Consider the following 19,102-nt stretch of genomic DNA (forward strand, 5'->3'; position numbering starts at 1 on the left):
ATTCTCAAACGTGCGAGAATGTTTTGGTGCATTCTAGCTTTGCAGTCATCTTCTCCTTCAAGAGGTTGATGTTAGGTTATTTTGTTTGTGGTGTTTTTTCCCCCGATAATTAGGGGAAAAACCATCCGGGGATGATGAGATGAAATGAAACTAAATTAACTGAAATTGTGAGAAATTTGACAACTGCAAAAGAAAAATGTGTGCCAATCATACGCTGCCACTGCAACAAAGTTCCAGCTATTTTCCAGATAAAAAGACATCTTTGCTCAACAACTTAGACATTTTTAGTCATTTCACAACACTAACCTCATATCTAATCGGATCAACTTCTCACTATTAAAATTAACTTAAGATTAATGTTACGGAAACTAAATTTATGCATTAAATTTGTGCTATAAATGATGTGATGCTTATTAACCAAATTCCATGTGAATCAAATTTAACTGACACATCAAATCCATTTGACGCACAGCTTTAATACAAAAATTTGGGTGCCTAATCTTATTCGTAAAATTAGAAATTAAAAAAAAAAAAATTTCTTCCCGTGATAGTGTGAGTCAGTGATAGCTGACGCTCACATTGCTTTGTCTCTTTTTTGTGCATGAATTCCTCATAAATAGACCCTCAGCTGATCATTTGGATCCTCCCACCTCTCCCTCCACCGCCACCACCACCACCTCCTCCACCCTCACTTCATTTTCTCACACAGCATTTGCCATTTGCAGACTCTGTTTCCGTGTGAGAAAAAAAAACCCAACATTCTCTGCCATTCAAGATTCAAAACCTTTTCAACAAAATCCTTATGGCTACTCCAATTTCTTACCACTTCACCTTCATTCTTCTAATCGTTACCGAAGGTAAAAAAAGACACAAACTTTTAATAAATCGAGCAATTTTACCACCTGGGTTGTTTTTCCATTTTCTCAATTCAATAGAATTATCACTAATCTATACATTTGTCTCTGTTTTTTTAGGGGTGTTAGGGGCCACATTCACGTTCACAAATAAGTGTGACTTCACAGTATGGCCGGGAATTCTAGCCAGCGCCGGCAGCAACAAGCTCGACAGCACCGGGTTCGAGCTTCCCAAAGGCAGTTCCCGCGTTTTCCAAGCCCCGACCGGCTGGTCCGGTCGCTTCTGGGGCCGAACCGGCTGCACCTTCGACGGTTCGGGTCAGGGTTCTTGTTCGACCGGGGACTGCGGCTCGGGAGAGCTCGAGTGCAACGGTGCCGGAGCCGTGCCACCGGCCACCTTAGCCGAGTTCACACTCGGCTCGGGTTCTCAAGACTTCTATGACGTCAGCCTCGTTGACGGTTATAACTTACCAATGACCGTTGAGGGGAGTGGGGGATCGGGTGCGTGCGCGTCCACCGGGTGCGTTACGGACCTCAACCGTAGGTGCCCTGCCGAGCTCAAAGTCAAGGGTGGCGGCGCGTGCAAGAGCGCGTGTGACGCATTTGGAAGTCCAGAGTATTGTTGCAACGGCGCGTACGGTTCACCGTCCACATGCAAGCCGTCCATGTACTCGCAGTTGTTTAAGTCAGCGTGTCCGAAATCATATAGCTACGCTTACGATGACGCTTCGAGTACATTTACGTGTATAGGTGCTGATTATACGATTACATTTTGTGATTCTCTTACGTCAAGGTAAGTACTTTAATTTTTTTTAACAATGTTACATGTTATGTTGTTCAATTATTAGTTTTCAATCCACAGTAATCAATTTTAACAATTTGCAAAATATGCTTGTAATTGACATTGATTTGATTCCGGAATATGTTTTTTGGCAGCCTAAAATCTTCAAGAGATTCGGGGTCGAGGTCGGGGTCGGATTCCGGGTCGAACCCAATAGGTTCTTCATTGCTAGCTGATTTGGCCAGCGGAGATTCAACCAAAACCCAACCTTCCATTTCCATAGCTCTTCAAAGTATGTTGATTTTGGTCATCACTTTGGCTCTCACATTTCGACAGTTACATTAGCCAATCATGCTCCAAATGGCCCAGTGGTTCGCATCCTCGAGAGAGAAACTTACATACAACCGAGAGACGCCAAGGTGGCGGTAGTCATGAAGAAAGTCGACATAATCAAGGATTGTAAACCACCCACATCCAAACCCCACAATATTGATGTTCGATACACATACACGTATTAATTTATAAAGCAAAAGCAAAAGCATTTGTTTAGAATTAAAAATGTGCTTCATTTCCTCTATGGAAAAAAATTCTTTACCACGACCGCCTTTCTTGTTGTAGGGGTCTACAAATATTTTTAGGTCCAAACGTTCTTTTTTGTGATAGTACGACGGTCACATAGAAGAATTACTCGTAACCTACCACCACATAACCCAATTACGCAAACACTTTTCAGTGTGAACATTTAGCACGACGAATAGGCGTGTGCGATGAGCATTGATGAATTGACAGCAAAAGAGGTGGGTGTAGGGGTCTACCATTCTGATCATCATACCTGAAGCCAAAAAGAAGATAATGTGATTTCAATCAGTAATGGCAATTCTGAATGATTCATCTTCTCTCTCGTTACGATTACCAACAAGATAAGCAAACAAGCCGAAAAATGCCAATGTAAGTAGGTTCCATATTGCCGCCCTATGACGGTGATTTCCTTCGAGTTTCACATCCTGGATGTATATGTATACAAAAAGATGATTCTTCAATAATTTCTGTGGGGAAACCCCCCAGAGCAAGCAATACAAAGACAGAAAAGAACCACTTTTTCCCTAAGATAAGACGATTGATACCTGATCATGACTGCGGTCCATTTTCAAAGATGATTCGTAATCCATCTTTTTCGACATTTCTCCAATTCAAAAAGTTGTGTGAACGAATACACTACAAAAGAACAGACATAAAAGGGAGCGAGGAGGGCAAATGGATAAAACGGGAATGCAAAAATCACCATCCGCAGAAATGCAAATTTGTTACTGGTGGGATGATGAAGCTAGCAATGAAATATATTTTACTCAAGTACCATATATTGGGATCACCATCTTAAGGGACACCCCTCCCAGTGACGCCTATACCTATTGAGAACAATATATATTTTGCCATCTAATGTATTTTATCAGTTCTTGCATTAATCAGTGTTGAAAGTTAAGGCAGTTAGGAACTAACAGAAGGAAAACATTAATTCGTTATAAAATTTAAGCGATCAAACTAACAAGAGGAAAACAGTTCAAGGTAGAGCAAGAGTATGAGAACCACGGTATTATTCAAAATAAAATGCTAATATATCGTTCCCAAAATTGCACCCTATTGCCGAATCATGCATTATAATCAATCAATGGCAATGCTCACGAATTTTTTATTACTTGTTCGGAGAAGTTGTGCACTGCAAACTTGAGTATACTTTTCGAGCTAACAAGTAAAATTTCAGATAAACAAGTGGCACTCGGAACCAACCAGCGTAAAGCAATAGTGAAAGGAGAATAGAGATAGACTTATCTTTAGAAAAGCTTTGGATTTGATCCAGGACATGTCATCTTTACACTCTTCAGACAAGCCTTCCTCCTTTCTGTGAGCCTGCAGTGACATATAACTTCAAAGCAAACAAGTAATCTCCCACACCTAATATATGTTAGTTTAACCGATCCAAAGAGCATATCGCTTTTGACATTGTTCAGCTGCGTCCCTTACTGTCCATGTCGTTGTTTAGCCATGGACGGCTATATTTTAAATCTGATAATGTGACTAGATGCTCAAATAAAGATAAGGAATCTTCAGACAAAAGTTTCGAACTTTCAGACCTTGAGAATGGGAAATCAACAATATATAATATGAATCATGAAAAGAAATCTCATTCTTCCATTACAATTGGTAAACTATAAATCTGGCAGGAAACATAGACTTTAAAAGGAAATCACAATTATTTTACATCAACCAACAACGGTAATGCTGTTCTTTCCATTCCAATTGGTAACTACAAGTCAGGGAGGATCAACACAATGATAAGGAAGGAATACGCCGTTTAAGTGCCTACGGATCTGTATCCACCACCATTTTCAGGGGCCAAACTTTGGCTGTACATTGCATTTCCCATTCCTAATGATAACAAAAACAATTCACACACGCAATCCACGCTGCCAGAAAAAACTGACACCCTACAGGCAAAATCTATATTGCCTGAAATATGTGCAGCTGGTGAAGGAATATGGGTTCAAAAGTTCATACTGTAATCCTGATCAATAAGGGATAGCAGTGATCCTTTTGATAGCTGGGCCAGGAACCATCGCCATCCAAAAACTCCTCATGATGCTTCCAAATTTCTGCATCATAATTCTCTGTTATGCTAAAGTGCAAACCACATTCTTTGATTGCTTCTAAGAACTTGTCTAAGGAGTCACCCCTTTTAGGACTGAAGAATATAGCTTCCGAGGATTTCACTTTTCCCAGCAGGAATTTGAGAATTTGAGCAAGTCCATTGTGGAATTCCTTAAAGAAAGTGCTGTGAATATGACATATCAAGTTAATGAATATAAACAAGATAGAGCATAAAGATTTAACAACGTGTTAGGGTGCATTTATGTTACATAATTATTACAAGTGCCTCTTGTCATTTAGTGAAGAAAACCAAGAGGTTAAGTTTCCCCAGGTCAACCAAAATTGCAACCAACAAACAACTTTTCCCCACCAATAACCTCCCAGACTCATTAAAAAGTATTACTTAAAAATAACCAAAGAGGAATCAACAATATCCATTCAAGAATAATGGGTGGTCTGCTGCAAAGTTGGGCCTATCATGACAACACCATAGCACCAAATCTAAATTTCATGTCTTTCAGATGGAAAGAAGAGATCCTTGGGCAGTGCATAGAACTTGGCACATAAGTTGAGGTAACTATGGCACATAATCTCCATCCAGATTCAATGATTCTCTCCCTTCATTTAATGAAAAGGGCAGAAAATGATGTGGGATTGCACATGTTAATGAAGAAACTTCAACGAAAGAGGAACATACCAGTCACTAGCAACAATGAGATCAAATTCGCTAGAGATGGTAGAAATTTCGTTCTGATTCCAATGCAACATCATGGACTTCACTTTTGTACCACCAAATGCTTTAGAGTTTGCATCAATATTGTGCTGAATATCTAAACATTAAGGAATCTGTACATAATGTTTACAATTGACCAAGAAATAATCTGGTTTCAAATTATCACAATAAGAGAAATAAAAAAGTACGTACTTCCAAATGTTCTTAAAAGAAGGAGGGGGGGGAGTCTATTTACAATTAATGGTTCTTTGATGACATAACACAAATACAGAACCAAAAACTAAAAATAAAGGACGTGTTCATGTTTGAAAACATTCCAAGACAGACCATGTTCATAGTTCAATGATGCAATTAGGATACAATTTACTACTTGTGGATTCCCATCTGAAATTACAACTTCTGATGCCTCAGTAACAGCTGCAATAACGAAGCCGCCTAAGCCATAGCCTGACCCGAGCTCAAGTACTCTTTTCGACCTAGAAAAATGCAAGGCAAATGCAAATATATCACACAGAAGAAAAATGAACACTGAAAGTTGCACCAAAATGTTGAAACAGCCAATACAGAAACTTCAAGACCAAACGAAAATTTCCAAAAGAGCAGTGCAAGGCATAATTTGTAAACCTGAACATGTCCGTGTGAGTCAAGCAAAAATAAGCAAGAACCTCTTCCGACGGCCACTGACCTGCACAACAACATGAACAACATATATTAAGCCAAAAGCTTGCTCAAAATTACAGAACCAATAAAATGTGCAGTCAAATTGCACAAAGAGGAACTTACAAACAAGCCCAGTGTTGTCAATATTGTACTCATTACAAATCTCAAAGTCACTGAGCTCAGCTCGGTCAACCACTCTTTGACTGCTCCAAAAAGTAACGAAATTCAATCAAAGCCCACAAAAATTCAATAAAAATTTTCAAACTTTCGCATCACTGTATCAAATTTCAAAAATCCCACATCGAGAAAATCAAAGATCTATCTCGGTTTTGCAAATGTAATTTCGAGCATCATATACTGACACGAAAGATTCGAGCTTGGTGCAGCATTTGAAACAAAGATTGAAAGCTAACTCACGTGAGGTGAAGCTTGGGGGCAGAGTCGTCGGGCAAGGTGTAGCAGACGGTGACGTCGCCGGAGCGAGATGATGGGTCGTTGGCGATGTGGGATGGGATCAAGTTGAAGCCCTGCGTCGTCTTCCTCGTGATTTTCTTGACGCCGATTTCGGATTGCGAATCTTCTCCTGCATTTCACAGTATTAAATAAAAACTCCATTTGATCAGAAGAGAGAGAGAGAGAGAGATAGAGGCACCGGTGGGTTTGCGGAGGAGAGCTTGACGGAGAATTTTCCACCGGAGAGAGGAAGCTTTGACGGTTGTTTCCATTGGATTCAGTCTCTGCAGCTCTGTCTGCGGGCACTTCAGCCAGGCGGTTTGGTACGGATTAACGGAAGATTGTGCGCAATATTTGGCGCTCTCTACGGCGCCGTTTCGGTTGCCTTGAGATTGGATCCATAGATTGGGCTGTGGTTCAGGTGGGCCCAATTCTAAGTATGGCCCATATACAAGCCCACACCACCCAAAAGTTTTTGTTAGTAGTATATTTCACTGATCCGAATCGTCTAATTTTTTTGTACTTTCATTTCATTGACTACTATGAAATTTTATGATTAGAATCAAATGGGCAAATAGTTTTCGATCGAGCTAATTTCTTCCAAGAATAAATTATGAACTGAGACTTATAAAAAAGATAGCTTAGATTGTTGTATGGAAAGCGAAGTGGATTCGCATAACAATTCTCATTTCTTGAAAAGTCTTTCTGAGTGCAGTGCAAATACTCTTAACCACTTTAATTACAAAGACACTCGCTGTTATAGTGTCGCTTCAACTCATTTATCTCCAAATCACAAAAACAAAACAAAAAAACATAAATGTTTGTTGCAAAACTAAAAATTGAGGGTTCAAAATCTGTACAACGAAATCAACATTTACAAAAAATAAAGGGGAGTTTGAAGCTACTGTGGTTTCTTGCTCTCACAAATCTTGGCATAAACATGCTTTGTCCTAAACGCCAGCAAAACGTCCATTGCAAGCCCAAACATGCAAGCAACTGCCATCACAACAAACACAAGCATGTAGCAGTGGGACCCAACGCAAGTGGTCCCACCTCCACTAGGGCTAACTGTGGCTTGAGAATCGTAGACAATGCCAGCAAGCAAGCCAGAGAAGAGGAAGGAGCCCAAGGGAAGGTTGAGGATGAGAATGTTGTACAAGAGGCCATAGTATTTGAGACCAAATAGCTCCGAGGCAACTGGAACTGTTATGGTGAGGAGGACTCCGTAACCCATTCCGACTAGACTCGAGCCGATATGGAAGGAAGCCGGCAAGGCCGACGCCATGGATATGAACCCGAGGGCCATTAGAATCTCGGAAGCTGCATTCCAAAGTGGCCTAGGGGCGGCTGATTTCCTGAAAATAGTGAAATTAGGGTTAGCACATTTTCGGAACCCTAATCGAGTATGTTACTCTTTAACTTGATTACATAAGTACGGAAAAAGTGTTTAGTAATGGCTACTAGTCTATAGTATTAGGTAAACTGTTATTATGTGGTTGATAGTTGATAGTTGATACTATGCTAATAATATCGACAATGTATCAGGTACTGTAGATTGGTATCCGGTACCAGTTAAGTACATCAAACTATCTTTATATTATTGAAACAGTTACTTTAATAACGCTTTAAAATTAGAAGAAACATACCCGATATAGTATTCTGAGACTAGGCCGGAGACTATGCGTCCAAAGAACCCCCAAATGCTAGTAAGTGACACAAAAATGGAGACATCATAGTAGCCAAGAGCAAGTCCCATTTGAGCCATGTTGTTCATGACACACATTCCAGTCCCTACACCACAAAGAAACGACACAAAAAGTATCCAAAACTCAAGTGTTTTTATCATTTCAAAAATGGTATGGTCTTCCCCAATCAAAGGTTGTCTCTTCACCGCAACATCATCCACCTTAATGCCTGCACCATTAGAGTTCTGCATCTCTGGCTTCACAATCGGTCCGACTTGAGCAAGCAAAGGTTCCTTAATTTCTTGTTCTAAATCGTGATGAGAATTGGGTTTGAAAAGCAAAGTGTACATAGGTACACACAAGGGAAAAGCTAGCAGGAAAAGAAGTCCAACAGAAAATATCAAAGAGAGATCATGGCCGTGCTTTCCAGACATGTCAAAGGCCAAGAGATAGATAGCCACGAAAACCGCAATTAAATCAAAGACATGGAAGAACTTGGCTTCTTGTTTTATCTCCGGTAGAGTGGAAGCCGGCGGGGTTTCCTTGAGGAAAAGGGTAGCTATGAGGCAGATAACAGCAGGGACTACGGCAAGCATGAAGAGAAATTTGGAGGGATTGGATGAGAAGAGAGCTGTGCATAAATCTGTGAAGATTGCTGTGCTTAGCCCTACATACCCTTTGAGGATTCCTGAGACCGGACCGCGGTTTTTCGTGAAATTTCTCATGCATGTCACTAGCACTGCTGTGTTCATCCATGTTGTACTGTTTCCTCCCATGCACATAAATATGCACATCTGCAGCCAGAGTAGAAAATCATTTCAAGAACCCGTAAATAATATATACGAAAATAAAAAGCAGTTCAAATGAATGTAAATGTTCTTGCATATAACCAATCTCGAGTTTAAGATGTTGAAATTGACAATTTGACAATGCAAACACGACAGATTGCGCAATAAAATTGAAATTAATAGTATGACAACATAACATAACATATTACATGATAAGAGAACATAAAACCTAAATGTCGAATTGACAATACCTGCCAGTAGGGAAGAGGGCTGATTCTCTGACTAACAACCAGCCATTGAACTCCATATCCAATGAGGCCCTCCAATGCTCCGACAATGAGGATGGCGGAAGTCGGCAAACGATCGGAAGCAAGGCCGGATAACAACCCGAATGCCTTGCCAACATCTTTAGCAACGGATAGAGTGTTGAGTTGAGTCTGGGAGAGTTCCATCAAAGATTTTAGGGCACCAGAATAGTTGGAAAATGTGTAGTTGTTGCCGCTGATGGCTTGAACCCAAATGGCTGTCACAAATCCCAGCCATTTTCCGGCAGGGGAAGCGAGAAATCGCGACGGAAAAAGCATGGTTAAAAGTAATCAAGGGAAAGAAAACTCCGATTAGATTTTTCAGACCAAATGTGTTTGTTTTGGTTAGTTTTGTCCGAGGATTCTGGTTCTGCTTGACGAAGTTATTTATAAGTTTGTTTTGCCTTCATTAATTGGCTTTATTAAATTATTAATAACTAAAACAAATGTTTAAACATATCTGTTTGGGTTTTTAGTCCATGGTTTTACAATTCCGGGACTGATTAATATTAATGATATATGATTAAATAAAATAATACCAAATTTAATCATGTAATGTCGGATTCATCAAGTGGATGGAGAGGACAAAAAGGACATTTCAAAATCCACGGGAGAGATTAGAGCTAAAACCATCACATAAACTAGGTGAACCCCTGGATCAAAACCGCCTGTTTTTTCTGTAATCCTTATTTGGCCCAGGCGGCAATAATGTATTTGGACTTCCAAACCAATCTCATTTTGGATACGACTAATCGGATAAACGTAGTTGGACTTCCAAACCAATTTCATTTTGGATAGGACCATAAACGGTCATCATGGTGATAAAATAATCGTGAGATAGTCTCCGTACTAAAAAAATAAATAAATTAGGATTTAAACTCTGATGGTGTAGTCCGTTAGCAACTTTAATCTAAAAGTTTTTTTTTTTTTTCATTAATTGTCTGTTAAATGTAGGGATAAATGTCTTTTAAGTGTGTACCTTTTTTTTCGTCGTTGAATCCACTTTAGAACTTATTATTCAAATAAAATAAAAAATTTCCGCATCAGTTGGTAACTTAAAAGTCATGTCTCTAGTTTTATTAAACTTGTAAATGGCAAGTCAATATCACTATTTCTAAGCAAAATGCTCTCATTCATGCATAGCAAAATGCAGCTTAAATTAGAATTATCGCTTGCAATAAAACATGAATTGACTTTTTAACAAATGATATTATCTACACTAAGGGTCTCACAATTGATTAGCAATAATATGGTTCAAATTCACCTTGAGGGGAATCGAACCAAAGCCTCACAATAGATTAAGCAAAAATGAATTGATATATGCTATCAAATAATCAATAAACAATAGTTATTACACAAGTTATTTACAGTTCTACCCTAAGCGCACAATTATGCATATCAAGCATACAACTTTTCTTGCAGCAGGGGGCATGTTTTAGCTACAACTCATTAGGCTGTTGAGGAAGAAGCCAAAGGGCAACCATCTGGGCTGCTTCCCCACCATTTGAAGCTAACATGTTCCATCCCCAGACACAAGTACAAAAGTACCCCCATAAACGCTAATCCGGCATCCAGAGCTCCAGATAGCACGTAGTTGTGGCGACTCCACAAGGCGCGATAATACCTGTAAGCGATAAACCCTGAGGCGAATCCAATGAGAATCCAGCTGGTGTAGTTGACAGCAGTAGCCGGAGGCATGTTAACTGTTGCCCCAAAGAGCACCGGCATGGTGATAAGTTTAATCCAATGTTTGCTTGGGAAGGCCTTGTGAGCAAGCCAAACTGGGACAGGAGCTATAGCACCAGCTAAGAAAAACCAGTTGATGGCGGAATAATGGCCAAGATTACCAAAGATTCTGCGAGGCCCGACAAGACCCCAAATAACAGAAGCATCATAGAAGACATGGTCGCCCGGGCAAGTCCATGGACTATCTGATGGTAGTAACGCCCTATCACATATGTCTGGGACTGTGCTCATAAGCCACCAGGCAGTTCCTAGATGGACAATCGCTGCTATAATAGTACCAACTACCTGAAAAGAAATTTGATGAAACTTGGTGAGTATTTTTTGTTCCCGAACATGTTTGAGAAGAGAAAAACACAGGATGCTAACCTGTGCCATGAACATTGCTCTGGGAGGAATTTTCATATAGTGCCCAAGCTTGAAGTCTTCCAGGAATGCGATGGCCTGCTTCATGCTTATGTATCCATAAACTTTGAACAATATGTTGGCAACTGGATATCCTGGATACAGATACCCGATGATGTACTCTGTGATCACATTCAACGCTGGCGCCTGTTCGGAAATGAAAAGATTGTTAATGCTAGAGAAATAACAATGCAAAGCTAGAAAGAAGTGTGCGACAAAATATTGGATGACATAAGTGGATAGAAAGGTAAATAACATCCTAACTCAAAACAAAAAAAGCAGAATATGAGGAGCGCGATACTACACCTGATTTGTTGTGGCATTGATGACTCCGATAGGAAGAGTGAAAAACAAGGCAAGACCACAAGCAAGCAAGACACCCCACCATTGCAGTTGTAGTTGATAATTGTAATAATGGCAAGTAAATAGGGTTGCGGTTATGTTAGCCAAAAGGATGCACATGAACCACCATCCAGGAACTTGCTTATATTTTCTCATGAGCTTTGTGTGCACATCCATCTTGTTCTCGTTGATGGCAGACTTGCTTAGCTGCCAGATGTCTCTGCACGCTCGATACAATAAGGCTTTGTGAGCAAAATGTATAACAATATATAAGCTATTTCACCGTAGGATTGATATCACTGCACATTTATTGATGCAGAACCCGAGCTTAAGTGAAGAATTCTAATACAACTTATGGAAAATTTGCTTTAGAAAATATTGAAAAGACAGCAGCAGTTGAATGTGAAAAGTGTCACTTACCTCCCATTAAAGAGGAGAACATGAACAATAGTGGCAGTAAGGCAGGCAAAATTGATGCCATAATAGATAGCAAAGAAGGTGCTCATATAGAGGGGGCCCTCTCGCTCGTATGCATTAATGTCAAGGCGGAAGTTGGAATCTATAATAGCTGATATATTGTAGCTTTGGCCAGTAGATGTGAACAGATCATCCGAGAATATGGGAAAAGTTTTGGCATTATACACATTGAGCCAATAAGTCACAGGAGTAATGACATACATCACAAGGAAAAAACCAGCAGCAATATTGGCAGTAGCAAACCACGGACTGGCAAGTGGGCTCCCGAGGTAAGAGGATATACTTGACCAATCGAGGCCAATAGCACCGATGCCAAGACCGTGCAGTCCTGAACCGAGCTGATGAGCCAGGATGGAAGTAGGGAAAATCCAGCAGATCCAGGAAAGGGAAGTTAGCATTGGGAATAAGTAACCGGGAAGGACATAGTAAGCGAAGCTGCAAGTGAAGGCAATGAGGAAGAACTGGTTTCTTGTTAATCCACCCTTTGGCCTCTCTTCTTTCTCATGCAGTGCCCTGTAAATACATAACATGCACACAAACCACATAGACCAGTCATGATTCATGACTTCCTCAACATTCTCGTTTATACTACTTAAGTGAGAGGCTGATGGTCTTATAGTATTACACTAAAAACCAACTGCAAAGAAAAATAGGCAGCAAGAATTACACAATCTCGGATCTTGAAAAAGCACCTTCTTTAATTTCTCGATTCCATTCTGAAAATATTCTCTGAAAACGTTACCAGGCAAACTCCGGCCCGTACATTTTCCTTACTATAGTAACTTCTATTGTAATTTTTCCTCTAATTACTTAAACCAGCATGTTTTGATACTTCTAGTATCAATCATCACAACTAATAGGTAATTAACAATAGCTTGTTAATTATAGACGGAAGCATAGCTGTGAATGAAGGATTACTCGAAAAGTTAAGGATTAGTAATCTTTTTTAGAAATCGAATGGATATATTGGATAGAGCGGATAAAGACTTATATGCATTTCAGTTTAAGCTTGTATTAAATAAATAAATACAAGAGTTATAAATTCATGGAAACCCTAAGCTACTATAAAAGATTTTAAAAGAGTTATAAATTCATGAAGTTCAATGGATTTCTTAATTGATGGAGTTTAATGGCGTTCCATAGACTCTATGTTAATTTTGGGTGAAATTATTAAAAATCTTAAGATGCGTAAAGCCTAAAAAACACTATAAAATCCCTAAAGATCTATTAAAATCATGTATTTTTAAAATGCTTCAAATCAAATCCTAATTTAATACATAACAAGTTTTATTACCTACTTCAAAATTAAGAATTAATACACTCAAATTTGTATACAGTTTTATAAACTCTTTTAAAATTTTGATTAATACCCATGACTTCCATAAATTCATTTAAGATCTTAATAAACTCTTAATTGAAAACACCCCTACCTAAAGGCCCAAGACAAGGCGTACTACTATGAATAGGATAATGCTATTCACACGTTCATTTTTACTTCCAATATACTTTTGTTAATTTTTTATCATTGATTTTCTTTAATGCATCCGATTCAACAATCAAGAATTGAAAATAGATACGAAAAATATGTCTACGAATAATAAGCAAGTTGGTTACGTAGACTAACAATTACATGCGCCATTAATGAAACGACACGTGGATAAAGAAATCAGGCGAGTTTACCTGAAGAGCGAAACCTGAACGAGATTTTGAGGCCACCACATTGCGGCGGGCTCCACCAAGTACCGCCGGAACAGCCCGGCCCACCCGAACCCCAGCACTTGAGTAGTCAAAACTACAAGCAGCGCAACGAAAAACGACAGGTTCTTCTTGTAAAAGATCTTAACCGCGCTCACGATATGGATGGCGTAGACGTTCCCAGCTCCGGAGTTGGCGAAGATGGTGATGAGCACGTGCTCCTTCACATTGAAGGGTCCCGGATTGAACGTGAATTCCCATTTTCGCCCCTTGAAGAAAACTCGATCCGTGATCAGCGACGCCATGAGGTGGCCGAGCGGGACCACCGCAATCTGAGCGGAGATCGAGGTGAGCGAGAGGGGCTCGCGGCGGTACCAGAAGAACTGGTTGAGGAAGGAGAGTAGAACGCACGCGAGGGCCCCCAGCGTCCACGTCCGGAACGTGACGGTAGAGAGGGAAGGATCGTCGGTGACCGGAACGGTGAGGGCGACTTGCTCGATCGGAGAGTTTTCGTCCGCCGGCGGCGGAGATGAGGCGGAGGCATCGGATTGAGTCTTCGGAACTGCGGCGATAACAAAATGGAGGGAAATTAGTGGAATTAGAAATGTAATTTGGGCGAAAAAGAAGGAGAAACTTGTAATTTGAGCGTTTGCTTACTGAGAGGAGCTGCGATTTCGTGGCCGCTGCTGCCGGTCATCTGCTCCTCCTAGCGCTAAAGGAGAATATGAAACGTGGACGTTTTGATTTCCGAGAAGCAAGGATTTGAGGCTTTTTGATCGGAGCTTGTGTGTGGGTCTGTGTAGCGATATTCTGGGTTTGACTAGCAATTCTTGAGAGACGTCAGCGGTGACCTGGATTTACCGACGAGTTTGTCCTGAAGCTTTTTGGAGGCTTGCTAATGATGCAACGTTATAAAACGACAGCGTGTTGGTTTTGGATACTGAAGTATGCATATGTAATTACGTCGGATGAATCTGTACAGATTTCCGGCGCAGTACATTTTCTGATTCAGATTCAGTCTTTATTAGTTTATATAACAAATAAACACGTACCAATTAGTTGTTTGTGGGGGTGGGTGGTACATTCCACTTGTTATATATTAATTAACGCACGCAGTGTACGTATCTAAATGCGCCCTCCAAACATTATTGGTAGGAACGAAATTTTTTTTAATATGATTGTCATACGAGGTGGTACATTACATGTTTTTATATATTAATTAATGCATGCAATGTATGTATCTAAACGTGCCCTCCAAACATTATTGGTAGAAATGAAGAAATTTTTCAATGTGACCATCACACAAGAGGTGGTATATCACGTATCTATATATAAATTGTGGGTTATGTGTGTTAAAATGTTAATAAATTAAAAATTTCCACCACTTGTATAAAAACATATGGTATACCATCCGTGTTCCCGTTACAACTAAAAATTTCTCATAGGAATGGGCTTGAACTAATCTGGTTTGATTTAAAGAACTTTAACGAAAAGTTTCCGATGCTGTTTACTTTAACGAAAAATCATATTTTTATACTAAAAAATCAATCATATATTATTTCACTTTATCATTTATTTTATCCTTATTGTTAAAGCTCAAAGTTTTCAAGTCATTTTCATTAGTTTTCTTTTGATTTTTAATCCTCAAATAGCAATCAAGTTAATATTAACATTACATTTTGGCTTCGTATAGTTTTGGAAGTCTTCAATAGTCCAGACTATTAGATAATCCAATTTTATAACCATTAGATTGACAAGTAAGCAAAAATAGAGTGTATTTTTTTTTTATTTCAATTATGATCATTCATTTTCCGTGATTATTCATTTTCCGTATTGAGTAGTCTACACTGTTAAAAAAAATTGTCATTTAGGTCTTAAACTAGTAACATAACAAAGCCTTACCGATTATCGTCTGGCAGGATCTAGTAGTATCTTGACAAGCCTGACCGATTTGGTATAGTTCTTCTACACTATCCGGGAAAAATACATCAACAAAAATTTTAATTGCACAAAAAGAGATGAGTTTCGTGACTAATGAACTAGCTAACTTAAGTTTGTCGTATTCTCTTGGTCCAGTTTATTTTGATCAAGCTCTTGCATATTGTCATAATATATTTGTGTCAGACGCTGATGGAATCTCTAGATCTCGTGATGTTTTGCTTTTTTTTTTTTTTTTTTTTTAAAGAAGATTCGATAGTTGGCTGTTTTGGTATTGCTGTGCTTTGAAAAAAAAAAAAACTGCTTGAGCTATGCTATAAGAATAAGCTCATTTTTACTATTTCACGTTTTCAGTTTTTTTTCACCTAAAACTGAGATAGGGTGGTTCCTCGAACCAATTTCATGATGTTTTGCTTTAGTTTCTCTTTGTTGGGCATGGAGCCACATTTATTTACCAAAAAAAGGAGGGGAAGAAAACTGAAATGCCATTTGCCTTGCTAGAACGAAATGTTCACTGCTTTTTTGTGATTTCTTTCCACTGGAAAGAAATATAAAGAATACAGCATATATGTTGGTCGTAATTGTGATCCTCTCCCAATGGTTGTCTGAACTATTCAGCAGTGCAAAGAAACGAAAAGAAAATGCAGTACAACTAAAACTTGATCAAATGGTCAATTTCGAGAACTTTGCGACAAACAGTCCGCTCGTTTTTGAAGTCACGGGATCGAAGCGCAGGGTATTTGGTACTCGCCCGTTCTTGCACGGCCAATTTTCAGCAGCATCTATCGCCTGCAACTCTGCGGAATAAGAAGGAACCGATGAACCACAAGGATATAAGCGTATAAAATGATACGATTATACTCTGATGTAATGATAAATTGTTCATAGAGTACGAACTAGAGATGCAAGAGCTACTCGAGCAAGAAAAAGTCGTAGAAACAACTTCAGCTCGTAATGTAGATAGTATGGGATTAACAACTGATTATGAGTCTGTCTAGATTAGCTATTGTTATCTGGTTTCTTTATGACGTTAAAAATGTAACGAAAAAACAAAGTACTTAAACCATCACGTCAGGTAAACTAATTTTGATTAGCCGTTCTGCTACAGGTAAAATGATACTTAATCGTTTAATACAGTCACCATACCCATAAGTTGCAGGCTGTAAAGTACTTAAACCATCACTAATGATATTACAAAGCACAAAGGACTTTACCTGCACAAGGATTTCCCTCTAGAAACTGCTTTACCACTTCTTCATTCTGAGCAACTGTCAAACTAATCAATAGAAAACGAAAATTAGCAAAATACAAGCGGATATCCTTTATGCGTAATGTCCTAAAGGTTAAAGGAGCAAACAACAGAAGGCACCTGCAAGTGCTATAAACAAGAATCCCCCCAGATTTTAGCAATCGAAAACCATTGGTTAGGAGCTTCAACTGCAAACCAAGGACACATATTTTCATCACTTTACTAAGCATTTTTATAACAGGGGACGATGCACAAGGAAGCTAGAATTCTGCCATTAAATGCACAAGGGAAAAATTACAATAGAGAAGTAATAATCATATATGAAGTAGCATAGTTCGCAAATACATTTGAGAGAAACTGAAATCAGATACCTGAAGCACGGTGAGGCTATCACTTCTTTCTGCATCCAGTACGCGACGTTGAAGAGTTTCCCATCCCCACTGTTCGAATTTCTGGACATGTTTAATTGATCCATCATGAGTGCACTCTGCATCCACTAGTACCTGAATAAACATCCCGCTTAACTTAGCAAACTTCAATGAAACTATAAATGACGTACAAAGAAATAACATAAAAGATATTGAAATGGTGTTAGTGATCGTCCACAAAAATACGGAAATAGAAAGAGTGTGAAGAGACCTGTAAAGGCGGGTTTAAATAACAAACCAAAATGCAGCATTACCTTGTCATAGCCGCAGCTCAAATATTCGCTGTCACGAAAAGTTTGGTACAATTCACTTTTAGTCAGTCCAACCACACCAGAGTGGCGGCCATAATAAATGAGCTCTGGAAGTTGATTCCCTGACCGAACGGCACCATTTTTTCTTACCCTAGCTGCTTCTTTCCTTTCTTTCCATGGTCTCCTAGATGTCCACTCCTTGAATGTCACATTTTCTTCCAAAATAGATTCACCTGCATAATTCTAGATGGAATGATAACATATTAAAAACAGAAACATGCTTGCAAATAGTATTCTTAAGATTTTCACTCTTTCACATATGATATGAAGCTTCAGGTATATGAGGATTCAGATCAGTTACATGATTTTGGATCTGAAAGAACTCTCGTGGGTACGAGGGAAAAAGTTGTCCCATCAGCAACAAATAGTCGGCAGAGATTGCCCAATGCATATTTCTGTAACATTGTCCTGCAGGCCGCTAAACGATGGCTTGAAACGTCAACACCAGTTATAGAACCCGAATTGCCAAGAAGGTCTGATATCATACAAAGCTTAGCACCTGACGATAGAACATACACGAGAAGAAAGCAAGGTGAGCCATTTGCAAAAAATAAGAGTCGTCATTGTAACAACCGAATCAGATTTCGCATATGAACATTGTCAAATACATCTCACACGGATTTAGTTGCGTTTACTCATAATCATAAACTGGTGTAAAGAGCTGATAAGTTTACACATCGTTACACATTAAGCATTGCATTTTACGAAATCAATTTACTCCCATTCGACGCAATCTACGATAGTAACAAACAGAAACAAGAAAACAACTTACCAGGAGCAGCACAAAGGTCAAGAACATGATCTCCAGATGAGATGTTCAATGCTGAAACAGCAGCACCAGACGCCGCGTCAATTCCATATATCTAAAACCCAAAATCCAACAAACAACAAACTCATAATCTTGCAATAAAAAATCGCAAAAATTGAGACTTTCTTGCCAGGAAAAGTAAACCCAACTGCTCAATTTCTCCCTCACCTTTCCCTCCCGGTATGCATTTGAGTTAGCAATCTGAACAGCCGGCGGAAGAGCATAAAATCCAGGCAACCATTCCACTTCTTCAAGCTTGCACTTGATCTCAGCTTCAATCTCTTCGATTCGATCTTCGAAACCGGGCTTCAGCCTTTCAATAATAACAAACAAAACCCAATTCTTTCATTACAAAAACACATGCAAAAAACAGCAGGGGCAAACATGCACAAATCAACAAAGGTCCAAACTTTTAATCAAAAATCGAACCGAATCACTAAACATACAATGAAAAAATCCAAAACGATACACACACGATTTATTGTCTATTTAATATCGTTTGTAATTAAATGTTTTATTAAAAGTTCGTAACCAGTTTTATTAACGTATATTTACCGAATAATAAATTTACGAAGAGAATTAGTACCTTATGTAACGTGGGGTCGATTGGCTCTCGTAATAAATCGAAGGGTCCAGCCCGTTCTCCTTCAGAAAATCGAGGAAGGCGTCCGGCAGCGCCGGCTTCGAAGCTGCTTCTTCTTCTTCTTCCATGAAATTCGCAGACAGATTCGAAAGCTGCAACTGAAAAATCAAGTCAGTGTTAAAAACCGAAGCTTTTTAACTCTGGCGGCTAATGGTTACTGA

General features: G+C 39.2%; 5 protein-coding genes and 1 long non-coding RNA gene across 7 annotated transcripts; 1 reads left to right on the plus strand and 5 right to left on the minus strand.

Moving 5' to 3' along the window:
- The first annotated feature begins 613 nt into the window (after positions 1 to 613).
- Positions 614 to 2,212, plus strand: LOC103967808 (thaumatin-like protein 1). Its single transcript, XM_009381121.3, has 3 exons — positions 614 to 857; positions 975 to 1,647; positions 1,791 to 2,212. Exons 1-3 carry the CDS (start codon positions 803 to 805, stop codon positions 1,978 to 1,980), a joined length of 918 nt encoding a protein of 305 aa, XP_009379396.1. The 5' UTR covers positions 614 to 802; the 3' UTR covers positions 1,981 to 2,212.
- LOC125473102 lies at positions 2,093 to 2,752 on the minus strand. Its single transcript, XR_007255014.1, has 2 exons — positions 2,553 to 2,752; positions 2,093 to 2,467 (listed from the first exon to the last, which is right to left on the minus strand). It is a non-coding gene; the product is annotated as an uncharacterized LOC125473102 (long non-coding RNA).
- Positions 2,753 to 3,772: 1,020 nt separating this feature from the next.
- LOC103967799 (calmodulin-lysine N-methyltransferase) lies at positions 3,773 to 6,483 on the minus strand. The gene is made up of 7 exons (XM_048575424.1): positions 6,324 to 6,483; positions 6,089 to 6,254; positions 5,795 to 5,874; positions 5,636 to 5,696; positions 5,372 to 5,487; positions 4,976 to 5,108; positions 3,773 to 4,462 (listed from the first exon to the last, which is right to left on the minus strand). Exons 1-7 carry the CDS (start codon positions 6,394 to 6,396, stop codon positions 4,183 to 4,185), a joined length of 909 nt encoding a protein of 302 aa, XP_048431381.1. The 5' UTR covers positions 6,397 to 6,483; the 3' UTR covers positions 3,773 to 4,182.
- Positions 6,484 to 6,791: 308 nt separating this feature from the next.
- LOC103967826 (protein NUCLEAR FUSION DEFECTIVE 4-like) lies at positions 6,792 to 9,250 on the minus strand. The gene is made up of 3 exons (XM_009381135.3): positions 8,849 to 9,250; positions 7,771 to 8,603; positions 6,792 to 7,479 (listed from the first exon to the last, which is right to left on the minus strand). Exons 1-3 carry the CDS (start codon positions 9,179 to 9,181, stop codon positions 7,026 to 7,028), a joined length of 1,620 nt encoding a protein of 539 aa, XP_009379410.1. The 5' UTR covers positions 9,182 to 9,250; the 3' UTR covers positions 6,792 to 7,025.
- A 950-nt stretch (positions 9,251 to 10,200) lies between these two features.
- On the minus strand, positions 10,201 to 14,582 carry LOC103967801 (oligopeptide transporter 7). The gene is made up of 6 exons (XM_009381111.3): positions 14,222 to 14,582; positions 13,550 to 14,126; positions 11,813 to 12,382; positions 11,357 to 11,612; positions 11,015 to 11,197; positions 10,201 to 10,933 (listed from the first exon to the last, which is right to left on the minus strand). The coding sequence occupies exons 1-6, from the start codon at positions 14,259 to 14,261 to the stop codon at positions 10,352 to 10,354; spliced, it is 2,208 nt and encodes a 735-aa protein (XP_009379386.1). The 5' UTR covers positions 14,262 to 14,582; the 3' UTR covers positions 10,201 to 10,351.
- A 1,388-nt stretch (positions 14,583 to 15,970) lies between these two features.
- Positions 15,971 to 19,023, minus strand: LOC103967802 (rRNA (cytosine-C(5))-methyltransferase NOP2C). Of its 2 annotated transcripts, XM_009381112.3 has the most exons (9): positions 18,885 to 19,023; positions 18,467 to 18,611; positions 18,263 to 18,353; positions 17,792 to 17,989; positions 17,434 to 17,663; positions 17,123 to 17,254; positions 16,872 to 16,939; positions 16,717 to 16,778; positions 15,971 to 16,299 (listed from the first exon to the last, which is right to left on the minus strand). In XM_009381112.3, the coding sequence occupies exons 1-9, from the start codon at positions 19,007 to 19,009 to the stop codon at positions 16,166 to 16,168; spliced, it is 1,185 nt and encodes a 394-aa protein (XP_009379387.1). In that variant the 5' UTR covers positions 19,010 to 19,023; the 3' UTR covers positions 15,971 to 16,165. The 2 variants fall into 2 exon arrangements, with proteins under 2 accessions (XP_009379387.1, XP_009379388.1); XM_009381113.3 differs by lacking the exons at positions 15,971 to 16,299; positions 16,717 to 16,778 and having other exon boundaries at positions 16,880 to 17,019.
- Between the last annotated feature and the right edge of the window lie 79 nt (positions 19,024 to 19,102).

The sequence above is a fragment of a genome, unplaced genomic scaffold, assembly GCF_019419815.1.
Source record: "Pyrus x bretschneideri cultivar Hongxiangsu unplaced genomic scaffold, Pyrus_bretschneideri_v1 Contig8, whole genome shotgun sequence".
Lineage (NCBI taxonomy): Eukaryota > Viridiplantae > Streptophyta > Magnoliopsida > Rosales > Rosaceae > Pyrus > Pyrus x bretschneideri.

What these genes read in the sequence shown, in the direction of transcription:
- LOC103967801 (XM_009381111.3), bottom strand. Translation starts at nt 14,261, where the DNA reads ATGACCGGCAGCAGCGGCCACGAAATCGCAGCTCCTCTCA. An exon ending in TCAATGCCACAACAAATCAG is followed by an intron (nt 11,198 to 11,356) that starts GTGTAGTATCGC and finishes ATTTCCGAACAG; the next exon opens with GCGCCAGCGTTGAATGTGAT. An exon ending in GAGCAATGTTCATGGCACAG is followed by an intron (nt 10,934 to 11,014) that starts GTTAGCATCCTG and finishes ATTTCTTTTCAG; the next exon opens with GTAGTTGGTACTATTATAGC.
- LOC103967826 (XM_009381135.3), bottom strand. Translation starts at nt 9,181, where the DNA reads ATGCTTTTTCCGTCGCGATTTCTCGCTTCCCCTGCCGGAAAATGGCTG. An exon ending in GCCCTCTTCCCTACTGGCAG is followed by an intron (nt 8,604 to 8,848) that starts GTATTGTCAATT and finishes CTCTGGCTGCAG; the next exon opens with ATGTGCATATTTATGTGCAT. An exon ending in GTCTCAGAATACTATATCGG is followed by an intron (nt 7,480 to 7,770) that starts GTATGTTTCTTC and finishes CACTATTTTCAG; the next exon opens with GAAATCAGCCGCCCCTAGGC.
- LOC103967802 (XM_009381112.3), bottom strand. Translation starts at nt 19,009, where the DNA reads ATGGAAGAAGAAGAAGAAGCAGCTTCGAAGCCGGCGCTGCCGGACGCC. An exon ending in TGAGCTGCGGCTATGACAAG is followed by an intron (nt 17,255 to 17,433) that starts GTAATGCTGCAT and finishes ATGTTTATTCAG; the next exon opens with GTACTAGTGGATGCAGAGTG. An exon ending in AGAGGGAAATCCTTGTGCAG is followed by an intron (nt 16,300 to 16,716) that starts GTAAAGTCCTTT and finishes CTTATTCCGCAG; the next exon opens with AGTTGCAGGCGATAGATGCT.
- LOC103967808 (XM_009381121.3), top strand. Translation starts at nt 803, where the DNA reads ATGGCTACTCCAATTTCTTACCACTTCACCTTCATTCTTCTAATCGTT. An exon ending in TCTTCTAATCGTTACCGAAG is followed by an intron (nt 858 to 974) that starts GTAAAAAAAGAC and finishes CTGTTTTTTTAG; the next exon opens with GGGTGTTAGGGGCCACATTC. An exon ending in TGTGATTCTCTTACGTCAAG is followed by an intron (nt 1,648 to 1,790) that starts GTAAGTACTTTA and finishes GTTTTTTGGCAG; the next exon opens with CCTAAAATCTTCAAGAGATT.
- LOC103967799 (XM_048575424.1), bottom strand. Translation starts at nt 6,396, where the DNA reads ATGGAAACAACCGTCAAAGCTTCCTCTCTCCGGTGGAAAATTCTCCGT. An exon ending in TGACAACACTGGGCTTGTTT is followed by an intron (nt 5,697 to 5,794) that starts GTAAGTTCCTCT and finishes GTTGTTGTGCAG; the next exon opens with GTCAGTGGCCGTCGGAAGAG. An exon ending in ACTCACACGGACATGTTCAG is followed by an intron (nt 5,488 to 5,635) that starts GTTTACAAATTA and finishes GCATTTTTCTAG; the next exon opens with GTCGAAAAGAGTACTTGAGC.